Consider the following 22253-nt stretch of genomic DNA (forward strand, 5'->3'; position numbering starts at 1 on the left):
CTACCAGACCCTACCCCAAGGGTCAAAGGGGAGGAAAGATGTGATTCCACAAAGCCCAAGGAGCCTTTCAGGACACAAGTGGTGAATCCCCCTCCAGGGGCAGAGGAGGGGGCAGTAATGGAAGACGCCACCCTCGCGGCAGAGAGGATCCGCAAAACCAGGGCGATAGAGATCAGATGTTCTTCATTCCACATTGCTGCAGTCCTAACTATTGGGTAGTCCGCTGTCCAGTCGGCCCGAATACCAAAGTATATGGCTGACGTCGGTCAGGGTGCATTAGACTGACGTCAGAACGTCAGGGTACTAATGCGCATGACCGACGTCATATCCTCAGTCTTTTTTGCCGCATGGTCCGATGCAGAAGCAATTTTGCGAGTGCAGGTTGGCGTTCTGAAAGTTTCTGAAGTCAGAGTTTCAGACCGAATCAAAGTTGGCTAAGTACCCCGTTGGGAATATTTTGGTTTTTTCTTGCCTCAGTATTTAACCGGATGTCAGAAAAAGTGAATAACTGTATTTCTTGTGGGAAACAGATACCTCATAGGGATTACCATACTTTGTGTATACCTTGTTTAGGGCCTGAGCACAACGTTGTTGGATGCCGCTCTTGTGCTAGATTTAACAAACGCACTATTAAGAGAAGGTTAGACTGTGCCAGGTTAGTTTTGGGAAGCGTTGTAATTATAAAATGCCGTTGGAGGCTCCGACGCCCGCCAAAAGCGCAAGGACAAAGCAGCAAAGTCTAGAGTGGAAGAACCGACAGTCCCAGACGTCGGATCTTTAGAAGGCTCAGTGGAGCCGGAGGTTTTGCCAGATGTTTCTTTGGAGTCTCAGGGAGAGACTTTACTGTTACAGGATGTATCCTCGCAGGAAGTAGGCCAGGCTGAGGGGGCTTCTCAGGTGGCTGTTCTTCCCTCTCTTCCTAAGGTGGTTAGAGCCTCCCCTTCTGTTTCCAAGGCTTCTTTGAGAGGCAGGCCAAGTTTAACTTCAGTGGGGGTTTCTCCTAGTGCTTCAGGGTCTTTGCCTAAGAAACATATGCTTAAAATGGCAGAGGATTTGATTACTATGATTAGAGGTTCTATGCCCCCTCCTGATAAGAGGCCTAGGGTGGAACCTGAGTTTGAGAGTTTTGAGCAATGTTCGGAGGCTTCTGAGTCTTGCTGAAGACTTGCAGGAGTATCCTCCTTATTCTGATTCTGATGTGGATGATTCTACTCCTTCAGCTTCTCCTCCTGAGGATTTTTCATTTTCAGAGACTCTGCATTCCATGAGGGAGCATTTTAAATGGGAAGGTCAAGATTTCTCTGATTCCAGGAAGAGGCTTAGGGAATTCTTGTTTTACCCCAGCATAGGCCTTTAGCTATACCTCCTGTTCTGAATGTGGTGGAAGATGTTTTTGCAGAGGCTTCCCTCAATCCTGATTCTTTGCCTCCTGCCCCAGTTAAACCGGTTAGGTACTATAGGGTGCCTGAAGCTCATAAGTATCTTTTAAGAGTCCTAGGGCAGACCCGAAACTGTCTCTCAGGGGCCTAAAGGTGTGAAGGCCTCTGTTGTTAAAAATCCTGTTCCTCCTGATAAAGAGGCAAGGGCTTTGGATAGATGGGGAAAGAAAGTGTATACTTCTTCCACTTTAGCCATGAGGGCGTTGAATTGTCAGTTTCACATGTTAAAATATCAGAATTATCTCCTTTCACAATTGAAATCTAAGGTGGATGCTCTGGCAGAAGGTATTGAGTGTAAAGAGTTGCAGGATTTAGTTCATGTGTCTGAACAGGTGGGTAAACATTCCTTGCAATGTGGTTTTGATGCTGTGCAGGCCTCCTCGAGGGTGGCTGCCACTGGTTCTGTTCTTCGTAGGCATGCCTGGTTGAGAGATCAGAATTTAGCTGAGCATGTTAAAACAAGGATTTTGGATGCTCCTTTGCAGTCTGATGTGTTGTTTGGTTCGCCTGTGGAAGCAGTCTTAAAGAAAATGGAGGACAAGGCTAAGTCTATGCAAACTGTTAAGGATTTTTGCAGGTGCAGCCTCCAAGTTTAGTAGAAATTGGCCTACTAAGGGATGGACTTATCCTGCTTATGATTCCCAGTCTAGGGGTAGGTCTAGACGTGGTAGGGGCAGAGCTCAAGGTTCTTTTAGGCCTAGGACAGGAGTTCCCCTGCTCAGACTTCTGGTGAGGGCAGGGGTCAGTCCTTTCGTAAGCAGACCCAATGACCTGCCTTTTCAGCTGCCAGTACATTCTCGCCTGGCAGCACCTTTGGGAGGAAGGCTGTCTCTTTTCAAAGAAAATTGGGATTTAATTACCCAAGACAGATGGGTTCTGGATATCATTCACCACGGTTACAGGTTTTATTTCCATACCATGCCTCCTTTCAAAGGCATGCCAGACATTCCTCCTCTACAAAGACAAGAGGCTCACAAGCAAATTTCTCTGTTGCTCCACATAGGGGCCATTCAGCCAGTTCCTGTGCCAGAAAGGGGCCTAGGATTTTACTCTCGCCTGTTCCTAGTACCGAAGAAGGGGAACACGTGGAGGCCAATTTTGGATTTATCTATCCTCAACACTTATCTGGACATTCCCAAGTTCAAAATGTTGACGTTACAACAGCTTTTACCTCTGCTGGGCAAGGATCACTGGATGGTAACTTTAGATCTCAAGGAAGCTTACCTTCATGTGCCTATAAGACTAAGTTGCAGGAAGTATCTGCGTTTTCGAGCTGGAAATTCTCATTGTCAGTTCTCTGCATTGCCCTTTGGCTTATCCACTGCACCCAGAGTATTCACAAAGGTTCTGGCTCCAGTGATAGCTTACTTCAGGCTAAAAGGAATTCAAATCTATCCTTACTTGGACGACTGCCTGATTCTAGCTCAAGAAAAGGAAGACCTTCTACAGCATTTGGATTATGTCATAGCAGTGCTAAGATGCCTAGGGTATTCTGTGAACGAAATAAAGTCCAGTCTAGTACCCTCTCAAGACATGTGCTTTCTGGGTGTGAGACTGAATACAGCAGCCCAGATGGCCTTTTAACCCCGGACAAACAAAAGAATCTTTCCAGTTACTTCCATCAACTATCTCTTCAGTCCGGGCTGACTGCAAGGACAGTCCTTCAAGCCTTAGGGTTCATGGCATCTTGTATTCTGGTGCTTCCCAATGCCAAACTGCATATGAGGAAGCTGCAATGGTATCTCAAAAATGTATGGACACAGCACTGCCAGGATTTGGACACTGTCATTCAAATAATACCTTGCATTCAAAAGGAATTTTTGTGGTGGGCTCAGGAATGTCACCTAAACAAGGGACTCTCTGTGACCCGGCCAGAGGCGAGTCAGATTCTAACGACAGATGCCTCAGACATTGCTTGGGGAGCTCATCTAAATGGAAAGTGGATACAAGACAAGTGGCCTGCCAGACTACAGCATCTACATATCAACATGAATGAGATGTTAGCAGTCCAGTTTGCATTAATGGCTTTCAAGGAGTTACTTCTTCCAGGGCAGGTGTTGATTCTAACAGACAACACAACTGTCATGTGGTACATCAACAAACAAGGGGAACACATTCTTACCCATTGTGCAGGCAAGCAATGATTTTATGGGAGACTGCGCTCAGCTTGCAACTAACTCTTCAGGCAAGGTTTCTGCCGGAGCACAGAACTCCTTAGCAGATGTGTTAAGCAGACAAATCATGGATCCCCACGAGTGGAAACTGGATCTTCATGTATTTCAAAATTGACAGTGTCATGGGGAACTCCAGACATAGATCTGTTCGCTTCTCCACTAAACCACCAGCTGCCAAAGTTTTGCACAAAGAGGTTTCATCACACAGCTTGGAAAGTGGATGCTCTTTCTTTCAGTTGGAAAAATCTTCATGTGTATGCTTTTCCACCTCTGCCTCTTCTCCCAAAGGTGCTTCTAAAGGTCAGACAAGACAAGCCAAGGATGATTTTAATAGCTCCAGATTGGCCTCGGCAGCACTGGTACCCATTACTGAGGAGTCTGGTAAGGAAGCCTCCATGGCCTTTACCCTTGATTCCACACCTGTTGTCTCAGAGGGACAGTCACCTGCTCAATGTCAAGCTTCAATCTCTTCATCTAACAGCCTGGCATATTCTGTTTTGAAAGACAGCAGGTCTCAACTTCCTCAACAAGTTTTAAATGTGATTATGGAAGCCAGAAGACCTAGTACAAGGAAAGTGTACGCAGAAAAATGGAAGAGATTTTTATTTTGGAGTGCAGCAAACAATTTGGAGATTTCTGAGCCTAATTTGAGTGTGGCTCTTCAATATCTTACTGAGTTATTGGACAAAGGTTTGTCTTTATCTTCCATTAAGATTCATGCTGCAGCAATTTCAGCTCACTATGATTGTGACCCACCATTGTTTTCGCATCCTTTGTTCAAGCAATTTCTTAGAGGGGCAAAGAATATAAGACCCCCACGTAGAGCTCCTCCTCCTGCTTGGGATCTCAATTTTGTGTTGGAGAAACTTACTCTACAACCTTTTGAGCCTGCGGCTACTGCTGAATTGAAATATTTGTCATGGAAGACTGCTTTTTTGTTGGCCATTACTTCTGCAAGAAGGGTTTCTGAGTTGCAGGCCCTTATGGCGGTAGAGCCTTTTTTGATTTTTCATAAGGATAGGGTATCTTTACGTACTAATCCTTCCTTTATGCCTAAGGTGGTTTCTAGTGTGGCTTTAAACCAAACTATTCATTTGTCTACTTTTTATGCAGATCCCCAAAATAAAGGGGAAAAGATTTTGCACACTTTAGATGTACACAGGCAATTGCGTTATTATTTGAGCAGGACTAAGGATTTTAGGCAGTCTCAGCAGTTGTTTGTTTCTTTTGCTTTGGGTTCAGGGCAAGCCTGTGTCAAAACAAACTATTTCTAGGTGGATTGGGTTTTGCATTGCATTTTGTTATTCCCATCATGGCAAGGAGATTCCAGCTGGAATTAGGCCTCATTCCACTAGGGCTACTGCCACTTCTACAGCATTTCTAAGGGGTGGCCACTAAGGATATTTTGGAGGCAGCTACTTGGAGTTCAGTGCATACTTTCTCTAAGCATTATCACCTTCCTCTCTACTCTAAGTCTAGGGCTGGTTTTGCCACAGCTATTTTGCAAGGCATGTTGTCAGTTCCTGCTTCCTTATGATTTGCCAGCCTCCCTTACCTCTGCTTTGGGATTCTACCCAATAGTTAGGACTGCAGCAATGTGGAATGAAGAACATAGTACAGTTTTGTACCTACCATAAATGTAGATGTTCGAGGATCCACATTGCTGCAGTCCAATTTACCCTCCCTCCTTCCCCTCTGTGTTTAAGGGTGGTTGTGTAGGTGAGGTTTTATTCTGGTAATTTTGTATATATTGTACATATTTTTGGTGCAGGTATGTTTGGAATTTTTGGTTTCGGCCTTAGCTTTTCAGGGTCTTCTGACATCTGGGGCAAGAAAAGACTGAGGATATGACGTCGGTCATGCGCATTAGTACCCTGACGTTCTGACGTCAGTCTAATGCGCCCTGACCGACGTCAGCCATATACTTTGGTATTCGGGCCGACTGGACAGCGGACTACCCAATAGTTAGGACTGCAGCAATGTGGATCCTCGAACATCTACATTTATGGTAGGTACAAAACTGTACTTTCTTTGGGAAGTCCTACCAGTGCTCCTGAACGGAGGCCCAACTGTCCTACTCTGGAGGCAGTTGAAGGTCGCTTATCTTTGTATCCAGATGCCTGGGTCAAAATAAACGACAACTGGGTACAAAGTATCATTTCCAGAAGGTATTTCATTCCTTTCGCCACACCCCCTCCATTGACAAGAAAAATCTTGGACGTTCCACCCAGTTACAGGGAACAGGCAACAATAGAGGTCCGATCGTTGCTAAAAAAAAGAGTCATCTAGCCAGTCCCAGCAGACCAGATAGGATCCGGAACTTACTCAAGATTCTTTTTAGTTCCAAAAAAGACAGGGGACTGGAAACCTATATTGGACCTCAGCAGACTAAACAGATCTGTCAAGAACTAGAAGTTCCGGATGGTCACGCTTCAGTCGATACTTCCCTTTTTAGGGAAAGACAATTGGATGTGCTTGATGGATCTTCAGGATGCGTACTACCACATAAAAATGGCCAGACCATCCAGGGATCATCTGCGCTTTCGGCTGGGAGCCATTCACTACCAGTTTCGAGCCTTACCCTTTGGTCTCACTACAGCCCCCAGGGTGTTCACCAAATGCATGGCAGTGGTCACGGCTCACCTGAGAAGTTTAGGATTCCAGGTGTTTGTACCTAGACGATTGGCTCCTCACCACCACCACCAGGCATCAACTCATACAAGCCAGGGACACCACTCTTTCAATCTGCAGTCAGCTGAGCATTACAATAAATTCAGGAAAATCTGCCTTGTCACCATCGCAACATACCATTTTTATCGGAGCAGAATTGGACACCACCTTCACTCTCAGACTTCCAGGAGGAAGTTTTACTACTCTGTCAGCAGGTCCACAATATCATAGCCAAAAACAAGGATCCAGCATCAGAAGTACTAAAATTGTTAGGCATGATGGCAGCCGCAATATTAGCCATACTGTTGGGTCGCATGCACATGCGGATTCTGCAATGGCTGTTGTTCACTCAGTGGTCTTACCAAGAGCTCCCAATGTCTCGTCTTATAATGATCATGAACACATTCAAAAAGGATCTTCAGTGGTGGTTGACCTCACTTCATGTCACGATAGGTCGTCCTTTTGTTTTACCCCCACAAGCTGCCACAGTGACCACGGACGCTTCCCTGATAGGGTGGGGGGGGGCATTTTCAGGGAAGAACAGCCCAAGGCATATGGACCGATCAAGAGACACATCTGCATATCAATGTCCTAGAGATAAGAGCAGTACGTTTAGCATTGCAGTACTTCCAGGACTCTCTTCCTGTAGGTACAATTGCGATTCAGACAGACAACATGTCAGTGGTCTGGTACTTGAACAAACAAGGAGGAACCAGGTCCTACCCCCTTTGTCACGAGGCCTTAAGACTATGGCAATGGGCTACATCCACCCAGCTTTCTGTTAGCAACACACATCCTGGAGAAATCCAGCGTGATAGCTGACAAGCTGAGCAGCGCAATTATGTTGCCTCATGGGTGGTCCCTCAAGAAAGAAATAGCGGACAGGATATTCCACAGGTGAGGCCAGCTTTGCTGCGACCTTTTTGCCAACCACATGAACACGAAATGCAGACTACTTTGCTCTGATTCCCCCTCCAGAAGAAGCCCTAAGGGATGCACTCATACACGATTGGCCTCCGGGTCTCCGCTATTCCACTGATACCCAAAGTACTACAGAAAGCAAAAGCCCTGGGAAGGACCATCATTCTAATAGCCCCTCATTGGCCTCATCAGATTTGGTTCCCTTTCTTTCGACTTCATCAATTGGAGGACCTATGGATTCTGGACCCAGGTCCAGATCTTCTGATGCACTTGTCGGAGGAACTTCATCCCTCTCTTCAGTCCCTGAAGCTGACAACTTGGCTGCTCCAATTCCCATCATAGTCAGGTTCCATAACCTTTCTAATGAGATGCAGCAAATTCTAATATCCTGTCATAAATCCTCTACGAGGAAGCTATACCTTAGCAAATGGAAACAATTTTCTATATGGACCTCTCAAAACAATTTTGATCCCTACCTAGCCACTTTGGCTTCTATACTAGAGTTCTTGACCATGATTTTCAACAAAGGAGCTGCAGCAGCAAGAGTTCGGGTTCAACTTGCTGCTATCTCTAATTTTCACCTTGGATTTGAAGGCTTGAACATAATGTCACACAAACTATCCAAAGCCTTTCTCAAAGGACCTTTCACCTCAGACCACCTGTGAAATCTCCATATACCCCATGGAATCTAAATTTTATGCTTTCTCGCATTATTCTCCCTCCATTTGAACCAGCTTCCTCATGTGATCTGAAATTTTTGTCATGGAAGACTATCTTTTTAGTAGCTATCACTTCTGCCCGCAAAGTGCCAGATCTTCAAGCCTTGTCCATTAAGCCTCCTTATTTGTTTTTCCATGCTGAGAGAGTCTCACTTCGAACTAACCCCTCCTTTTTGCCTAAAGTTTGTACTGAAGCTAACCTTAACCAAATTACTGATTTGCCAGTGTTCTTCCCCAATCACTCCAACAGCTTTGAGTATATGCTGCACAAGCTTGATGTTCATAGACAGCTCAGATTTTACTTGGATAGGACAAAAGACGTTAGAAAATCAGAACAGCTTTTCATTACCTTTTCTGGATGAAAAGGAATGCCAGTGGCAAAAACATTTCGAAGTGATTATCCGATTGCATCACATTTGCTTATTCAGCTGCTAATATGCCCTTACAACAAAAAATTAAGGCTCATTCTACCAGAGCAGTGTCTACATCCTCTGCTTTTTCTGCTAGACTTCCTTTAGATAACATTTGTACAGCAACCACTTGGTCAAGACCTCGTACCTTTATCACTCATTACAAAGTTGACAGGGCCTCCTTTGGGTCTACTGTCCTGAAAAACATACTCCCGTGAGCCACCCGAGATAGATGGTGCTTGGGACGATACCCATCTGTAAGAATGAACGGCAAGATGTAACGACTTCACTTAAAGAAGTTATGTACTTAAAATAACGTTCCATGTGAGTTGTTCATCTCACCTTCATTCTTACTTTCCACACTCCTACCCCCTCCAGGGTTTTTCAAATATTGAGATGCTGGATTCTTCCTGGTTGCTCAACCCTTCTATAGCTTTCTCTTATAGAGTGATAGAATGACATATGGTATTATTATACGCAGCAAACAAGATGTGAGGTAACTCTAGGTGCATCATGGGATAGGGACTTAGCCTCGAGCTATCTGAAGACTTCGAGCTTTGTAGTAGGCCAACTCGCCGCCGAGGATCAGCTGCGAACCCATCTGTAAGAATGAAGGCGAGATGAACAACTCACATGGAACATTATGGTAAGTACATAACTTCTTTTTTTTATAGAAGGAAATTGTACCTTTTTAGAATTTCAAAGCTTTATCTGCAGTTACATATCTGATCTTTCACAAGGTTTTGGGGTACCCCTTCTGATCAATCAGTGTTTTATCTTGAATGTGAGAGCAAAATTGTTCTTGAGGCATTCGGTTCATTTGCCTGATTTCTTTCTAGTTGCAGGTATAATGAGATGAAGAGAAAGTGAACCCTTCTGCATATGAATGATACACCAGCATATCTTGTTCTACATGAAGCAGGTGCACATTTAAAGAAGACTGAAAAGTTGTTTTTCTCCTATTCTTTCGGGTGGGCAGGCAGTTGTCAAGCAATCCATTTCCAGGCTGATTACAAAGTGCATTTTTTTTTTTTTTTTTTTGTCGTAGATGTGTTTCAAATTTCCCTCTAATATATACCATCAAAGGTTTCTCCGTGATAGAAGTGGCTACTACTTGTCCTCATTTCAAAAATGTCTCCATTGCAAACGTTTTTTTCTGCAGACATTTGGACACTTGGTCATTGGTTCACACATTCAGCAAGCATTATTGACTTCAGGAGTTAGGCATTTTTGGGCCTTTACCCTTTCTCACCCTTTTTTCTCCAGCTTTATTTCTCTTTCTGTCTGTAATGTTTTGTATTAAGCTTATTTATAGATCAAATGACACAGGTACCTAATGTTAGATAAGCAAAAACACCCATCCACCATGCTCCTGTTGGGATAGCCTGTACTTGCTGTTAAACTTCATGTACATTGGGCAAGTATGTAATTGTATGTTTTTTTAACAGTGTAGATTTTAAATCATCACTTGTTTTCTGGTTTTGCAGAATGCTTGCTCATTCACTGGTTGGAAGTGGACTGGTGGGTTGAGGGTACTAGGTTCAGTTCCCTTGTATGAAGCTTAAGCAGTGTATGCCTGTATGGATTCATGTCAAACAAATGAAGACCAAACCAATGTCTATGAAAGAAATATATCATAACTGAATTAAACAGGATCAGACAGTCAGTTTTGATGAAAAAAATGGAGGGAGATACAAGTGTTCTTCTTCACAACCATTTTCACTTAAGTATACTAATTATGTGGTTGCACAGCCCTACAGAAACAGTAGATGCCAGTAACAGTGAAACATTTTCCTGCTTTTTTTGGCAGCAGTACAGTACAAAAAGCAAGTGAAGTGGACGCTGCAGCTTCATTTCCAACAACACTAAAAAAGTTAGCATCCCTGCCCCCTCACACCCAAACCATCCAATGTAATCATGTCAATTATAGACCATGTACAGTGAATGTCATTCTTTTCAAAAATAGAATAAATAGAAAAAATAGATTTGATGTATGTGCTCCAGCATAACAAGGTTTTTTGGAAGGGAGTTAACATGGTTCTCAGCATGGAATCTTTCAAGGAGAAAAAATAGCTACTAAATATAAGCTCCATCAATGGCTCACTGTAGAGGGGGGTCCCTACATATACTAGTAACATGAAAGAATACATCTCTTTCATTTTGTTTTCATCATCTGCATTTTCATTGTAGAAAGTGTTTGAGTTGGAGCTGCTGGGATAGCTGGAGTTGATTCTGAAATTAACTGTTGACTAGTGGTTCTCTGTTTTGATGGTCTGCGCATGTCTGCCTTTTCAGTGCCTGTCTAGCTGGAATTTTTTTTTTGGTTTACTAGGAGTTAAATTTTTCAGCAGTTGAAATATATACATTTTAGGAACACTATATTTCTGAAATTGTATATTTTTTTCTGTCTCCCCATTATAGAATGAAAGTTGTCAGTGTCTTGAGGAACGAGTCAAATTTCTAGAACGACAGCTGGAAGAAATCAAACTGGAGAAAGTTGAAATAATTAACAGGCTGACAAAAAGTTTGCAGGAGAGTCAACAACAGTGCAGTAATTTGCTGCAGACAGGTTAGAAGTATAACAATTCCTTATAAGATTAGTTTAAGTTGTTTTGTGTTTGAACTTTGCTGATGTTTAAGTAAGCAAGTGTTTGAGCTCTGGTTTAAAAGTTATCCAGTTTTCATTCTTTATAGTCTTAAATTTTTAGCACGTTATTACATTTATTAATCTGATGCATATTAATGCACTTACTTGGGGATAGTGGTAATTTCAAAACTGACTACCTAAAGCTGATGTGCAGTAATACTAACAAAATGTATTGCAGGATAATTACTTCAAAAGTATGGGGCTTTTGAGGGTCGTCTTCTCTTGTCCATGATAAGATTGTTCTGTTTGTGTGGAAATTACCTGCATACTAAATAGCATGCCTTCATTTTGTTAGTTTACTATGGCCACACTGTGGTGCAGCATTTAACATAGGAGGATCACAGTTCTTTCTTTTCCTTTTTATTTCTAAGTTGGAAGTGCTTTCTGTCTTAGGTCTGCATGTCCTCCATATGTCAACATGGATCTTCAGTGGATGCTTCATTTCCATCCACATTCCAAAGGAAACTGTTGACATGGTAATCCTGTAAGTTGCCTTTAGGCATAGTTGTAATATAATATAGGTGTATGTGTGTGTGTGTGAATATCATGCACGGTACAAGCATCTCATCCATGAATGGTTCTTTGCCTTGTGGCTGTTTTTGCTGGGATAGGCTGTGTCTCCCCCATGACCCTTAATAGAATATGAAGGGTACTGGGGAATACATGAAATATGCAGGTAATGTAATTTTGCTAACAGAAGGCAAGCTGATCTTAACTCCCTAGTGAGGTTGCTTTATCCTTGTTTTAATGCATTCTTAAGTAGTTTTGCATTGCAGTCGAGGCAGATAGCTGGACATCTTAAGTCTGGTATGGGTTTTTAGAAGTTCCTTCTTTTAAATCTCTGACATAGAAAGGATGATGCCATGACCATTGTGATTTAGGTTTTCTGAGACATTAACTCAACTTGTCGCCGGCTGTGAGACATGGTCTGCTCTTGCACTCCCATGACTGTCTTGTACAGTGTACGTAACTAACTACATCTGAAGTAGTTAACTTCATTTTATCAGCAACCTGTGGGTTTCGGATCCGACTCGGCAGCATACCAAGCTAAAGATCCGAGCTCCAAGCTCCTCCCCCTTACCCATACTACCCTGCAACCTCCTTCCAATCCTCAGATCTCGTTTGTCGTGGCTTTGCCAAGCACGGGATTCCTCAAGGTCTAGGCGAGTTTAGTATTTTCTATTTTATATATAAAAACTTTGGGTATTTAGTTGTTTCTGTGTGTTTGTGTGTAGTATTTTCTATATTGATAGATATTCGTTTTTCTTCTTAATTTATCTATCTCCCTGTTATCCTTCATATCTCTATCACCTAGTAGGCCCCTCTTTTCCTTTAGGTGTGCGTGTGAATGTGGGTATGGCTGATAGCCAAAAGCTTACTTTTTCTAAGTGCACTGAGTGTGGCCATAAGCTGTCGCCAGCAGATGTTCACACTCAGTGCGTTCTTTGCTTGGGGGTGGCCCATCTTTCTTCAGGCTGCCAAATTTGTGCAGCCTTTAACCCCCGGGCTTTGAGGGATAGGAAAAATAAGCTGATTCTGGCGGGCCTCCTATCAGCGGAATTGGCTTCTTCTTCCTCCTTTCCCTCTGTAGCGAAAACCGTGGCTGCGGTTGCCCAGCCATCTGGCCCTCCTCCCCTGTCTAGGACACACCCTCCCACCTCATCTCAGGGAGAGCGAGAGGCAAAAAAAGATAGGAAAGAGAGAAGGGAGAGAGAGAAAGAAAGGGACAGAGAGAGAAGCCACAAATGGCGGGCCGAATTGGAGCCCTCGGCCCCTCCCGACAAGATTCTCCCTTCCCCATCGAGGACTTCCAAGCCTTCCTCCCCACGGCTCCGTTCCCCACGCTTCTCTCCGGAGGAGGAGGCCCGACCATCTTCGAGGTCGTCGCGTCGGCCCACCCCACCGGCTTTGGCAGCCTCATCCAGATCTACTAGAAGCCTCTCAGAGGCAGATATGGACCGGATGATGCATCGCTTCTTACAGACTCAGCTGCCAATGGGAGTGTTGCTGCCCCCCCCCTGTGGATGGGAGTTCAGTTCCACTATTTGCCCCGATAGCTCCTTCTCCGATCCACTACCGGGTTTCGGAGTCTTCAGATCCGAGGAGCCTCAGAGTCAGGGAGTCGGCGACGATGGTTATTGCTACCTCGACGCCGGCCATGCCCTCGAGCCTATCGGATCCCTTTTTGTATCCGAACTCTCGGGGCCGAAAGCCAGGCATCGGATCTGAGGGGGCGAGTGTGTCTTCGGCTCCGTTGCGGTCGGAGCACACAGTCCCCTCGGATCTGAGTGCTTCGGCTTCGTCACCGATCCCTTCGTCGGATCCGAGGGTGCCGGCCACCTGTCTTAGAGAGGCCGGTTCCCCTTTGGCATTCGACGTTGTGGAGAGGGTTCTCTCTAGAGGATCGAGACCCCTCGCTCTGCCCTCAGGATCCGCCCCCGCTCCCTCGCAGCTCGGGTTGTCCTCCATCATCCAGTCCCAGGGACAGCCTGTGTCGTTGACGCCCCAGCCAGTTACCCTGGAGGAACACAAATCCGTTGGTGAGCCCCCCTTGGACAGCCCCCCCCCTGAGTAGATTCCTCACAAACTCCTATGCAAAATGAGGCACTTGGACTCCCCTGAGTCCCTCACCGAGGATACCGATTTGGAGGAAGGGGAAGGTTCCCCTCAGGTCACCCCCTGACATCTCCTTCGGTGACATTATGGAAATGCTCCGCCTAAGGGGGGGGGGGTGGTCCGCCAAAAAAAACTTCCTCAGACAAGTCGGTATTCCTGGAGGCGTTCGACACAGGCCCATCTACCTCTTGGGTGTCCCCCCAGGCCGACCTGATTACCACCAGGGCGTGGAAGGAACCGGACACTGTAGAGCCGATCCCCAGAAGGCCCGATAAGATTCTGAGCCCCCCTGCAGACAAAACCTCGTGGAACAAGGGTTCCCCTGTAGATGCCATGGTGGTGGCCGCAGCCACCAAAAAGGAACTAGCTCAGGACAGTTCTTCAGTCCATCCCCCTGACAAGGAATTTCGGGCTATGGACCATATTGGAAAGCGAATGTTTGCTTCAGCTACCCTCTCTATTAGGGTGCTGAATTACTTAGCCTATGTAATCAGACTTCAGCGGGACCTGGTTAAAGAGTACGCTGAGTCTCCCCCAAAGTCCATGTCGGCCGAGGATAAACAGACTTTCTCGACTCGTATGGCCACTCTCAAATCAGTTTCTAATACATCTATGCGGCTACTTTCTCATGCCACGGAAGGAGCCTCTAGAGCTAGCGGGTCCAGTATCGCCTTAAGGCGTCATGCCTGGCTTCGGCTTTGCGATTTCTCAGAACCCTTCAAGGCGTCCTTCGCAAACACATCATTTGACGGGTCCACCCTGTCCAGGAAGACAGTCTGCGAGACGCTGGTCCAGAGCAAAAAAGACGGGGAAACGCTGTCAGCTGTTGGAATCCACTTCTCTACTCCTCAAAGGTCCTTCTCCAAGAACCAGCGAGGAGAGAAGATGTGGTTCCGGAAATCTCAGCAGGCCCAGTACGCTCAGGACTTCTTCTCCCCCAGAGGCCAAGGGGGACAAGGTGAACGCCGGCCCAGAGGCAGAGGGGGACCGAAGGACTTCGGGTCATGAGAACCTTTTTCCGACCAACCCGTCCAGCAGCCCTGAGGGGTTGCCTGACTGTTCCTCTCTGAAGGCAGTCGGGGGGTGTTTTTCGGGGCACCTGGCTCAATGGGAGTCCATCACCACAGATCGCTGGGTGCTTCAAATAATATCCAGAGGCTATTCAATCCCCTTCATAAACAAGCCCCCTTACTCAAGACGCCTCCCAGATGTTCCACCCATGCAAAGGGAGGCCGCAGCTTTGGAAATAAAAAAGCTGTCGGAAAAAAGAGCCATCCAGCATGTGCCCCCAGACCAGTCCGGATTAGGCGTTTACTCCAGGTTCTTTCTGGTGCCAGAAAAAATGGGGCACTTCAGGCCGATTCTCGACCTGTCCACAATGAACCTGTTTGTTGCCAAGGAGAAATTCCGGATGGTCACGCTTCAATCTATCCTGCCCCTCTTGCAGGAGGAGGACTGGATGTGCTCTATAGACCTCTCAAGGATGCATACTGCCATGTTCTCATGGGCAGACAGTCCAGGAGGTTTCTCCGCTTTCGGCTAGGGGCCAGTCGTTACCATTTCAGGGTCCTACCCTTCGGTCTCACCACAGCCCCCAAGGTGTTCATCAAGGTCATGGCAGTTGTAGCGGCCCACCTGAGGCTCCAGCGCATACAGGTCTTCCCATACCTAGACGACTGACTCCTCACCGCCCCCCATCAGGCATCTACTCTCTCTAGCCAGGGACTTCTTCCTCTGTTTATCATCCCATTTGGGGATCACTATAAATGTCAAGAAGTCATTCCTTCAGCCTGTTCAGGTCTTAGACTTTATAGGTGCCAGGACAGATACCCTTCAGGCCAAGGCTTTCCTAATGCCAGACAGACTTCACAGCATGACTCTGCATGTACTAGCTCTACTTCAGTCTCCTACTCTCCCAGCAGAGTTAGTCCTGAGAGCTTTGGGGTCCATGGCGGCAGCGATCAATCTGATCCCTTACACTCGTCTGCACATGAGGGTTCTACAGTGGACTTTACAAGTCCAGTGGTCCATTCTACATCACTCATTAGACTTGCCGATACCCCTCAGCAGAGTTTGCAGGCAGTCCCTCATGTGGTGGCTCCAGTCCTGAGACCTTCGGGAAGGACGACCTTTCATTATGCCCCTGCCCCAGGCCACAGTGACCACGGACGCCTCCCGCCTGGGGGGGCGGCATTGCGCGGGCAGGACTGTCCAAGGCACGTGGACTCAGACGAAGACCGTTCTGCATATAAATGTACTGGAGATGAGGGCAGTGCCTTTAGCATTGCAGGCCCTTCATGTCTTCCTTCTTCCGGAGACTGTTATGATCCAGTCAGACAATATGTCGGCAGTCTGGTATATCAACAAACAGGGGGGAACCAGATCTTACCCTCTTTGCCGAGAAGCCATGAGAGTTTGGGAGTTTGCGATCTCCACCAACCGCTTTCTGTTAGCGACGCACATTCTGGGTCGGTCCAACATTCTGGCGGACAAATTGAGCAGAACTATCCTGTCTCCTTACGAATGGTCTCTGAATCCTTCTGTAGCGGACCAGATCTTCCTCAAGTGGGGTCAGCCTTGCTGCGATCTCTTCGCATCGCCTTCCAACGCAAAGTGCAGCAAGTTTTTCGCTCTAATCCCGCCTTTAGGGGAAGCTCCCAGAGACGCTCTAGTCCATGCTTGGCCGCCCAGTCTCCTTTATGCGTATCCACCACTTCCGCTGATGACAACATTTTTGCAGAAAGCTCGTCGGTTGGGGAGTAAAGATTATCCTCATAGCTCCATTCTGGCCTTGTCAAGTCTGGTTCCCCTGCCAACGGTCTCATCTCATAGCTCCTCTCCGGATGTTGGATCCCATTCCGGATCTGATCACTCATCCTTAGGGAATGGCCCCTCTGAACCTGGACAAGCTCAAGCTCTCAGCTTGGCTGATCCAGTTCCCTTAGTTGCCAGGACTCCCGGTATCTCTTCCCTAGTCAAGTCCATTCTGGTGGCGGCACATAAACCCTCTACCAGAAAAATTTACAATAGTAAATGGAAACATTTTTCCATTTGGGCTTCACGTAAGAACTTGGATCCCTTTACCGCTCCTATTCCAGCGGTTCTGGAATTCTTGTCTCATATTTTTCAGCAAGGGGCCAGCTCATCTACTGTAAAGGTTCAGCTGGCTGCTATTTCCCATTTCCATATTGGGGACAATGCTGGTTCCCTCCCTGCTACCAGAATTTGTAAGGCCTTTCTAAAAGGTACCTTTCTTTTGAGACCTCCTATTAGAAATTCATACCCACCGTTGGACCTGACTTTGGTTCTTCAGGCATTAGTCGCGCCCCCGTTCGAACCCGCAGCTTCCGTTGATCTGAAGCTTTTGTCATGGAAGATGGCCTTTTTAGTGGCCATTACCTCAGCTGGGAGAGTGTCGGAGCTTCAGGCTCTTTGTATCAAACCTCCATACCTTGTATTTTACAAGGACAGGGTATCTCTCAGGACTAATCCTTCCTTTCTTCCCAAAGTTGCTTCCGAGACAAACAATCAATCCATTAATTTGCCGGTGTTTTTCCCTAATTACCAAAACTAAGGGGACTATAAACTTTATTTACTGGACGTTCACAGACAGTTACATTTTTATTTACACAGGACGGCTGTCTTTTGTAAATCTGACCAACTTTTCGTCTCCTTTGCAAAACCTTTTCTGGGGAAACCGGTTTCAGAAGTGACTCTTGCCAGGTGGATTTCGAGTTGTATCCTCTTAGCATATAGAGAATCTGGCTTGCCTGAACCAATGGGAGTTCATGCTCATTCTACGCGTTCCATGGCAACGTCTGCTGCATTCTGGTCTAGAGTTTCCCTGGATGACATTTGTTCAGCGGCTACCTGGGTGTCCTCTCACACTTTTATTTCTCATTATAAACTAGATTTGATGTCTAGAGGAAGGGCTGCTTTTGGCTCTGCAGTGCTCCGGAATATTCTTCCTTGAGTGCCTCCCAAGATTTCGGGTAGCTGGGGACTCTGTCCCACAGGTTGCTGATGAAATGAAGTTAACTACTTCAGATAAAGAAGTTATGTACTCACCATAACGTTCCATCTGAGTAGGTAACTTCATTTGTCAGCAACAGTCCATCCCTCCTTCCCTCTAATCTGGATAGTTATTTAGCTGAGCTCGAGGTGTGGATGCTCGAGCTTTGTTTTGTCTTGAGCCGGGTTTCTCAGGTTGTTACTTTGTTTGTTTTTTTGTGTGCAGGTGGCAAACGCGATCTGAGGATTGGAAGGAGGCTGCAGGGTAGTATGGGTAAGGGGAAGGAGCTTGGAGCTCGGATCTTTAGCTTGGTATGCTGCCGGCTCAGATCCGGGTCGGATCCAAAACCCACAGGTTGCTGACAAATGAAGTTACCTACTCAGATGGAATGTTATGGTGAGTACATAACTTCTTTTTCACTGAAAGGTCATATGTAATGCAAGTCTAATATTGTCCATATGTGGCAAATGTGGTCTTACAAGCAGGTATTCTTTCAGGAGGAGGAAGTATATTAGTGTTATGTTCATCATTAAATCACTGTTGCAATAGTTTAAGCTACATGGGACATATCCTGCTAAGGACTGGATGACCAGGGAGACGTATCTTGCCAATACTTGGACAGTCAACAAGCCTCCAAAGTTTTAGGGGCACCGTCCATGTGAACTAATCACTGTACAGCTTGAACAGAGAGTGTTATAAAGTCAGTGGTTAAGGCAGCAAACCTTCAGAACTTTCTTGCTATTGAAATGTGCGCTTCCCTTCAGTTTTTAAGTGATGGTTAGTCAGCTAGTGCTTCTCCAAGGTTAGGCAGATTAGTACCCCATAGGTGCTACCCATCCATTTTATATTTTTTTGTGAAGAATTTTTTCTTTTCTATCAAAATGTATTGCTAGTGGCTAGAACTGGTGTTTTTTAGTGGTTGTTACTAAAACATTTTATTTCAAAACTTTCATTTTTAGTCGAGTTCCTTTTTGAGGCATACCTTTTAAATTGGAAATTTTTGTCAGAAAAGTTTTTTTCTTTTCTTTCAAAATTTGTAGTTAGAAGCAAGGGCTAGTGGTGCTGATGGTTGTTACTAAAAAAAGGTTACCCCAAATGTTAAGGTTTTTAGACTGGATGTAGGAATTACTCACTAAGCCTCCACTATCTACTTGTTAAATACGTTTTGTGGTAGAGACATAGACTTGGGTCCTGATAATTTGATGATTCCCTTTCCAATCCACATGAAGTAGAAAGTTATACATGAAGCTTTGGTCTTAACTTCGGCTTCCACTTCATCCCAGCTGCTGATGGGTGATTCTGTTGTTGCTATATCAGGTTCCTCTAACTGTTCATCAGTTTCTCTCTGTCACTCTGGTGGTGCTCCTTGGGAAGCTAGGACTGAGAAACAGGCATATCTTTGTGGCTCTTTGTATAAGAGAGAACTACTGTTGTTGACATGGGGAAAGGGAGCATGATGTTCCTTCACTACACCACCCTGAGGGGCTTGATTTCCATGGAAAGGACCAATCTTCTGGCTGCTGTTTTTTTTGGGAGAGGGGGTCTCCCAGGGAAAGGAATTGAAAAGACATTTTTTCTCCTAAGGATTGGGTTGGGTTTTTGCTAAAGGTTTATTTGAAGCCTTTCTGTTTTTAAACCCTGTGGTTTCTCTTCATTTAAAATGGGAATAAAATCCTCTTTGCGGGACAGGAATTGGACTTGGACTGTATTTCTAAAGTTCTCAGTCCACAGAATGGAGAAATTGACCCTGAGGAAAGCTTTTCGTCTGATTCCCTATTTGAAGAATTGTCTTTCTGATACTACTGCCGGAATGAAGTTGGGAAAAGAAAGAAATATCAGAATTCCAGCAAACATAATTTGCTTTAGGTGGATTTTCATCAGCCTGCAGGTATGTCATATTTTGCCAGTCTTAGAGGATGCAGCCATTGCAACCAGCAATTTTCCAGTCAGTCAGTCACCTGCTCTTAAAACATCGGATAAATTATTTAAGTTTCCTCAGCCTTTGTTTCTTCTGGCTTCCTTTGACAATAAGAAATCCAGACTGCTAACCTTCCTTAAGAGAAACAAAAATCTCCAAATTTCTTTTCCTCTGAGTCTGAGGTAATTAAACACACTATAAAATGATTTTATGACACAGCTGATGCTGTTTCTAGAACTGGTTCCCTTAGATCAGTTATGAGGTGATTTACCTGGCTACTTTCTCAGATTTTACCAGAGAATATTAAAGCTGAACTTATGAATGCTCCCCTGGATAAAGAGTTTTGTCCCTCTTCTCTGCTCAGGCCTTTAAATGGTTTGATGAAAGGGCAAAGTTAATTCAGGGGTTACCTGGATTTTTCAACCCTCCATGTTTGAAATATGACACACTTTCCTTCCATTTAAGGTTCTTTTTACAGTAAACACAATAAACAGTCCCAGCAAGGCACAGGCAAACAAGAGATCAGAAAGAAATAGTAAAGAGGTTCAGAAAAGAAGTGAAGGTCCTACCTAAACCAAGGACAATGTAAGAGCAGTCTGCCTGTATGTCCTTCATGTTTTTCCCTCTCCCATCCATGCAATCCAGTAAAGCTTTCCCAAAGTCTAGCTGTTTTCTTCCCTCGTAACTTCCCACATAACTTCAGACACTCTGGTTCTTAGAACCATTTGGGAAGGTTACACTTGCCAGTGAAATTCCTTTCCTGTCTTTCAAGGGATTCCTTTGCATCCATCCAGTCAAATCTCTCTGTCCTATTCTAGATCATATAGAACCTGTTTGCCTGGATCAAAGAGGGAAAAGATTTTGAGTATTTCTGGTGCCAAAGAAAGATGGAACGTTAGAAACCTGTCCTAGACCTTTATATTCTTAACCCTAACATCCAAATCCTGTCTTTGTAGCCTCTGTTACCCCTCATTCCACCTAACTTTTCTAGCATCTCTAGATTTAAACAATGTTTATCATATTCCAGTTCTCAAATATTTCAGGTATTTTTTTTTTTTTTTTTACATTTTTCTGTCTGCTTTACATGCTCATTTTTCCATCCCTACCTTTTAGGTTGCTACCAGTTTTAAAAGTGTTTACAAGTGCCTGGTTCCTGTAATAGTCCACTTTTGGTTGCAAGACATTCACCTTTTCCCATATTTAGACACCTGCTTTATTTTTGCAGATTCTTTTACAAGCTGTCAAAAAATCTCTGTTTTGGATGCTAAACTTTTTTTTCAGACTGGGCTTTCAGGTGAGCATAGAGAAAACTCTCATTCTGTCTCTTAGGATAATATTCTTGAAATGTCTCCCAGGTGCAGCACTTATGGTAGATTTTTTTCCTCAGGAAGGACAAACTGGAATGTTACAAGGAGCAGCTTCTGTTAGTTTCTTACTGGACTCTGGCATCTGACAGGGAGAATCACAGAACTAAGTTTCATGACATCTAAAATGCTCATGATTTTCTTGGCCAGAGTTCTCATGAGGAAAATTTAACAGTTCATCAGATCAGATTGGACCCAGCACTAGCACAGCCTTTCATTTCAGATCCCAGTGCTGTGCTTTGTGAAAAAAGAAGTTACTCTGGTGGGTGAATCAGATGTCTCTGTCAGTGTCTTCCTTTTTCCCTTCCAGTCCCTACTCACTGTGTAACCGCAGATGCTTTAGACTGTGCTTGTGGAGTTGTGTTGAAGAGGTTGAAGGTCCAGGGCTTGTGGACCAAACAAGGCAAATTGAAGCACATAAATGTCAAAGGAATGATGGCAGTAGTAAATGCTGTTAAATCTCTAAATCATCGTTGAACTCCAGGCTGTCCGCTAGCAAGCACAGACATCATCGCAGTGAGGTAGTACATGAAGAAATGGTGGAACCAGATCCTAACCTCTTTGCAGACTAGCTATGGCAGCCTGGCAGTAGCCCCTTTTGGTTACATAAATATTATTGCAGACAGGCTGATAAAGGCCAGTACAGACACCCACAAATGGAAGTTGTACCTGGGGGTCTTCCTGGAATGAATCCATCTGTATGGAATTCATCAAGTAGATCTGTGTGCCTCTAGCCATAACAGACAGTTAAAGGAATTTTGCTCCAGTACTCAGCACACAGGCCTGGAATACAAATGTCTTTTCATTCCCATGGACCGGGATATTCCTGTTTGTCTTTCCACACTTTCCTCTGTTAACCATAGATTTTCCAAAGGTACAAAAGGACTCTCAAAGGATAATTGTGGTGACCCTTTTTTGGTCCAGGTAACAGTGGATCTGACATTGTCTTCATTTGGTCTTCAACCTGTGCATCTCCAATCTAACATCGGATTTGACTCGGCCTCTTCTCTCTCTCTCTCTCTCCTTCTGTCTTCTTAGAGGATGCATTTTTGTAGCAGTAGTAGTTCTGCCATAGCTGATTCTAAGCCAGCAGGCTTCACGAAATGCTCAGAATGTGAGCATATAATTCCACCTTCTGATACCCACACTCTGTGCATAGTTTGTTTAGGAGCGGCCCAGTTAAATTCCTTCTGTTCTACATGCGTGGGCTTTAATCAGCTCACACTTATTGACAGGAGGAACAAGTTAATCCTGAAGACCTTTCTCCCTGCCTCTGCTTCTTCTTCTGTATCTACAGCAGGGGCTCAAACCTCCTTGAAAAAAGCCAGCGACAAGGGTCTTGACAGACCCAAGGAAACAGAAA

The 22253-nt window shown here is 44.9% G+C and overlaps 1 protein-coding gene across 2 annotated transcripts in view; it reads left to right on the forward strand.

Moving 5' to 3' along the window:
• CEP152 (centrosomal protein 152) overlaps positions 1-22253 on the forward strand; it is a 2961597-nt gene that overhangs the window by 1218650 nt on the left and 1720694 nt on the right. For both annotated transcript variants that reach the window (XM_044077591.1, XM_044077592.1), the window contains exon 10: positions 10755-10902. In XM_044077591.1, coding sequence (XP_043933526.1) covers positions 10755-10902 — 148 coding nt within the window. The remainder of the gene's footprint in view (positions 1-10754; positions 10903-22253) is intronic.

The sequence above is a fragment of the Protopterus annectens genome, chromosome 7.part0, assembly GCF_019279795.1.
Source record: "Protopterus annectens isolate FY-2018-M chromosome 7.part0, PAN1.0, whole genome shotgun sequence".
Lineage (NCBI taxonomy): Eukaryota > Metazoa > Chordata > Ceratodontiformes > Protopteridae > Protopterus > Protopterus annectens.